The 6,232-nt window shown below is 45.9% G+C and overlaps 1 protein-coding gene across 1 annotated transcript; it reads left to right on the top strand.

The window, feature by feature from the left end:
- On the top strand, positions 1 to 1,097 carry LOC125528526 (protein CURVATURE THYLAKOID 1B, chloroplastic-like; the record flags this gene model as incomplete). The annotated part of the gene is given in 6 exon segments (XM_048692982.1): positions 1 to 11; positions 86 to 192; positions 270 to 356; positions 457 to 519; positions 722 to 759; positions 862 to 1,097. Coding segments are annotated over 6 exon segments (361 nt in total), but the record flags the coding sequence as incomplete, so codon positions are not given.
- Between the last annotated feature and the right edge of the window lie 5,135 nt (positions 1,098 to 6,232).

The following is a 6,232-nucleotide window of genomic DNA, read 5'->3' as shown; positions in this document are numbered from 1 at the left end:
CGCCTCCTTCTGTGAGTGTGGCTTTGAGAACTTGCGCGTGCGTGCAGCGGCATGGGACGTGGATCTAAGAAGAGTTGTTTTCCAGGTAAAAGGCTCGCGAGGAACGTGGTGTCAATGGCCGCCGGTGAGCCGGCCGCGCCGCTGGCCGACAACGCCGAGCTTACAGAGTTCTTCAACGGCTTGAAACAAGAGGTACGTACGTGGCACGTTGGAGTTCATTAGTTGTGGAGCGAGTGACTGACACCTAGTTGCGCGGTTGCGCCGCACAGTGGGACAGAGTGGAGGACAAGTACGCGGTGCCCACGCTCGCCGTCGCCGCCACGCTCGGCATGTGGAGCGCCGGCGGAGTAGTATCGGTACTGAAGACGCTTACCTCAACTGTTTGTCGAACAAGTTGTTTAAAAAATCACCGAGTTGATGGGGTAGCTGAAGGTGATTTTGGTGTTAACCTTGCAGGCAATCGACAGGCTCCCCGTGGTTCCAGGTCTCATGGAGGTCGTTGGCATTGGTTACAGCGGGGTAAGAAAGATCCACAGCTCAACAGAACCTTACCGTGATAACTTTTGCTATTCGCAAACTGCAACGTGCCTAAGATTGATTTTACTGGTCAATCTGGTCATTAATTTGATCATGCTGTACAAGTCTGCCATTCTTCCATCGCTGTCAATTTTCTAAGAGTTTCCCATTTTGATCCGTTCTTCTGAATTTCTAATACATGCAGTGGTTTGCGTACAAGAACCTGCTATTCAAGCCCGACAGGTATTGAAACACAGCCTTTGTACCGAACCTGCAAAATGCTACTATAAGATTCTTAGATAAGGAGGGCTCTAGTCGTTCAAACAATTTCAATGGATTTTGCAGGAAAGCGTTCTTCGCTAAGGTCAGGAACATTTACGAGGATATAATCAGCGGCTAGACGATGAAGCACTTGAAAAGGTGCATCCCAGTTGAGAGAAGCACAAAGTACTCAAAACGGAGACGTGCAATTACTGTATATCTGTACTATATATTTGAGCATAGCATCTAATATAATCCTTACTCAATTGTATATCTAAATAAGTTGGACATATTGACGCAAAAAACTTTTGATGTGTTTAGCCACCATCTCCCAGAATTTTCAAAGGTAATTTTGCCCTTGCCATTAATTGGTTGCATATAAAATTAATAGCACGGTCCGTTCCGAAAGATGATTGTTCTGTAATTGTCGGTCGGACATAGGGTTCTATTGCCGCCAGCGCACCATGCTCCCTGATCTATGTCTACGATGTGAGGCGTTCCTGTTGATCACGCCACGCACCTCTCTTTCACCCGTTCAAATCCAATCCACAAACGTCTTTCGTGTACACTAGCTAGGGCACACGATCATACAACAGCTACTCTTCCCTAGGGTTTTTGTGAGGGGTAGCAGAGCAGGGGATGCATCGAGGATGTCAAAGGCATGATGAAGGGGCTCATGCTATCAGCTAGGGAGAGGAGGGGAGTGAAGGTAGGGACAACATACACGGGGAAGGAGATGATGTTGGGGATCCCGACGCCCAGGCAGCGGGCATACTTTTCTCGGATCGGCCAACGCATGCTTCGGTGGTAGGGCAAACACTATATGGTGTCGATCAAGGGGTAGAGATGAAAGGAGCTTGTAGATAATATCTTTTTATACACTTTTCGGCAGGAGTTGGGGTGAAGGAGCGCACTGGAAGAAGGGCCATGGGGGTTTGATAAGGAGCTTTTGGTAATGGAGAAATTTGACGCGGATAAGACAGTTGAGGAGTATGACTTCAATATAATTCCGATGTGGATTAGGGTCTTGGGTCTGCCTCTCGGATCCATGAACATGACCACGGGTGAGCTCATTGCGCAAAATTTCGATGAGTTGGTGGCTGTGGATGTTTGACCATATGGTACATTGATAGATAAAGTATATGAGGATGGAGGTAAATTAGATATTAATGAATCGTTGGTGAGGAGATTCATATTGGCTAGGGAGAAGAACAAGGACATGGGCAAGCAGGCAACTGTAGAGGATGAAAGCAAGAAAAAGAGACTTTTGTGGTGTCATTTCGAGTAGGAACATTACTGGATTTCTACTACGCTTGTGGATGCATCCTGAAACCAAAGAAGGGAGAAACACCTCAGTATGGGCCATGTATTACGCTCTCTCTCTTGAAATAGGTTTTCTCCCCGCTTTATAAATAAAGCAACGATCCATAGAGTCCAAGTTCAACAACACTCGACATACCACTGCTGGGGCCACAGCACAATCAAGCCCAATGAAGCAAAAGAGAAATAGAAAAAAGCCATGTATTAGGCTGAGGGGGGAGTGATGAAGATCGACAAGTTGATGAGTGATGGTAGGGGTAGCAACCATAGGGATAGCTTCGCTGTTGGTAGGGGTGGGGAGGAGCCTATGGTCGTAGTGTTCGTAGGGAAGCAGCATGGGTAGCAGAGGAGGGAGATCTGGCAGTGTGATGCGTCGTCATGGCATTAATATGATACTATTAGTCTAATACTATGAACAGTTGTAGCAGCAACAGTGGGGGAGATAAGAAGATTACTAGCCAAATGAAACCAAACAAAGGGAGCACAAGAGTGAGAAGAATGGGACAACAAAATATTTAATGTTCTGGCAGGAGAGGACTGAGTGTATAGTGACTGGGAAGTGAGAGGAGCAAAAGAATTAGAACACGATGGGCTTAGTAGGTTTGGACAAGGGTGCAAATGATATGCAGAATAAATAGATAGGGGCTGACAAGGTGGTAGCGAATGTAGTACAACAAATGAAAAACCTAGAGTGAATGATCCTGAGTTGAAGAAAGAAGGGTGATTGGCAGAACAAAGGAAAGAAATTCAAGAGAGTTAATAGAGAGGAGAAGGCTGAAAACAGGACATGTCAAATGTTGCAGGTAGTTGTTGGGAAACATTGCATGGAAAAAAAATCTACGCACACGCAAGATCTATCCATGGAGATGCATAGCAACGAGAGGGGGAGAGTGTGTCTACGTACCCTCGTAGATCGTAAGCGGAAGCATTTGACAACGCGGTTGACATAGTCGAACTTTTTCATGATCCAACCGATCAAGTACCAAACGTACGGCATCTCCGCGTTCACCACACGTTCAGCTCGGTGACGTCCTCTGCCTTCTTGATCCAGCAAGACGGCGAGGTAGTGGATGAGTTCCGGCAGCACGACGGCGTGGTGATGGTGATGGTGAAGCTATCTCCGTAGGGCTTCGCCTAAGCACTACGAAAATATGACTGGGGGTGTAAACTATGGAGGGGGGCGTCGCACACGGGTAAGACAATGTTCTGTTATCTGCTAGGCGCCCCCTCCCACATATATATAGGTGGGAGGGAGGGAGGAGCAGCCAAGGGGGTACCCAAGTAGGGGGAATCCTACTTGGGGTCTCTCCCAAGCCCCCCTTTCCTTATTTGGAACGTGGGTGGAAGGAAGGAGGAAGTGCCCCTCCCCCTTTCCTTTCTCTCCTGAGGAGGGAAAGGCGGGAGGGGCCACCCTCCCCTTTCCTTCCCCTTAGGGCCGGCCAGCCATGGGAGGGGTGCACCAGCCCCCTTGTGGGCTGGTCTGTCCCCTCCATTGGCCCATAAGGCCCATAACTTTCGGGGGGGGGGGGCCCGGAACCCCTTCAGGTGACCCAGTTCTTCCCGGTGTGTCCTAAAACACTTCCGATGTCCAAATACTAGCGTCCTATATATCAATCTATACATCTCGACCATTTCGAGACTCGTCATCATGTCTGTGGTCTCATCCGGGACTCTGAACAACATTCGGTAACCAAATCATATAACTCATATAACACTATATTGTCAACGAACGTTAAGTGTGTGGACCCTATGGGTTCGAGAACTATGTAGACATGACCGAGACACTTCTCTGGTCAATAACCAATAGCGGAACCTGGATGCCCATATTGGTTCCTACATATTCTACGAAGATCTTTATCGGTCAAACCGTTATGACAACATACGTAATTCCCTTTGTCCATCGGTATGTTACTTGCCCGAGATTCGATCGTTGGTATCTTCATACCTAGTTCAATCTCATTACCGGCAAGTCTCTTTACTCGTTCCGTAATACATCATCCTGTAACTAACTCATTAGTCACTTTGCTTGCAAGGCTTCTTATGATGTGTATTACCGAGAGGGCCTAGAGATACCTCTCCGATACTCGGAGTGACAAATCTTAATCTCGATCTATGCCAACTCAACAAACACGTTTGGAGATACCTATAGAGCATCTTGATGATCACCCAGTTACGTTGTGATGTTTGATAGCACACAAGGCATTCCTCCGGTATCTGGGAGTTGCATAATCTCATAGTCGAAGGAATATGTATTTGACATGAAGAAAGAAATAGCAATAAACTAAATGATCAATATGCTAAGCTAACGGATGGGTCTTCTCCATCACATCATTCTCCTAATGATGTGATCCCATTATAAAATGACAACACATGTCCATGGTTAGGAAACCTTAACCATCTTTGATCAACGAGCTAGTCTAGTAGAGGCTTACTCTGGACACTGTATTTGTTTATGTATTCACACATGTATTTAAGTTTCCGATCAATGCAATTCTAGCATGAATAATAAACCTTTATCATGATTAAGGAAATATAATAATAACCATTTTATTATTGCCTCTAGGGTATATTTCCATCAGTAGTAAGAGGAGATGCAATGAGATGGAGATTGATGATCAAAATTTCATGAAGAAGGATAGGTTCAAGGAGATAGTAGTGAATGAAGAGGACGCTGAGAACAACACAAACAAAAGTGAGGATGTAGGAATGCTCTGCGGGGCAGCAATGAAATTAATAGCTCGAAAGTGTTAGGGACTCAGGAACGTCCCAACTATTTGCAGCCTTCTAGATCTCGAAAGGTAGGACTATCCTGATGTTTATGTTCTTGCCGGTGATAAAATTGTGTGGGAAATGGTTGGAGATGTCTAGGTGGAGGTACGGGCTCGCTAACATGACTGTGTGGAACCCGAAAGGGCGCCACATGGGTGTGGCAATGTTTTGGCGATGTGGCATTGATAAGTTGTTGCGGTCATTTGGGAGGAGTTACGTTGATGTGGATGTCATAGAATAGGATGGTGGAGTTTGGATTGTGAAGGAAGTCTATGGAGAGTAAGAATTGGAGAGGAAGAAGGGAACATGGAGAATGGTTTGGAGGCTAAACAATAACACCAGGATGGCAGACCATGGTTGCGCCTAGACTTTAATAAGATCCTAACTAGCGAGGAGAAAGTAGGCGGGGTGGCTCGAACCCACCAATGCATGGACCAATCCAGAAATACTCTAAATTTTGGTGAACTCATGAATATTAGCTTTGAAGGGGATACCTTTTGTGGCACCCCGGCTTAGAGAAACCGGAACACCCTGTATTCCATCCTAGAGATCAAGTCTTATGGAATACAACACTACTTGGCATAGAATAGAACAACTCTTTATTACAATATGGGTACAAGGGTTTTGATTTCAAGGTTACAGGGGCACGGAAACACTACGCCTGCTAAGGTAGTCCTATGCTAGCAACAAAACAACTTGTAGCAGTAGAATAACTTCTAGTAGCAGAACAGGGACGATCGTGATGGACTCCACTACAAAGGGGCACTGGCTGGGACACATCCTAGCTCGCAGACTCGGGATCCTTGACAAGCAATCAATCATGGCCTCACCTGCAAATCTGGCATGACACGCCAGGTGAGTACTTTGAATGTACTCGCAAGCTCACAACCATCAAACGCATCAAGCCAAGACAATAACGTAGCATTACAGTCTTAAGTTATGAACTACTAATATGGAGGTGGAAGTAAATAATGATCATGACATGGTAAACTAGAAGTAATTGTAAGTCCTCGTTTAAGGTCACATGAACCATCTCACTCTTGACTATCTAGCCAATCAATATATACACATCATGATCATTGTGTGATCTCATAGTCATCCAATGATCATCCTCAAGATCATCCCAAGCCTATCACTGACAACCTGCCAAACTGTTACTCACTCTGTTAGAAGGGAGAGAGGGATTGTTGCGGAATATGATGGATGTATTATTGAGCCTCGAGGGCGAGTATATATTGATTACAAGACTTGGATGGAAAGAAGCCTCTACTGGAGATAAGGTAGGAGACCGATTACAAATCCTAGACTACCAAATACATGTAACCCAAATATATCTCTAACACCCCCCCCCCCCCCCCCCCCGCAC

Source organism: Triticum urartu, unplaced genomic scaffold (assembly GCF_003073215.2).
Source record: "Triticum urartu cultivar G1812 unplaced genomic scaffold, Tu2.1 TuUngrouped_contig_4936, whole genome shotgun sequence".
NCBI classification, from domain to species: Eukaryota; Viridiplantae; Streptophyta; class Magnoliopsida; order Poales; family Poaceae; genus Triticum; species Triticum urartu.
The sequence above is the reverse complement of the archived record's forward strand: the minus strand, read 5'-3'. Positions and strand labels throughout refer to the sequence as shown.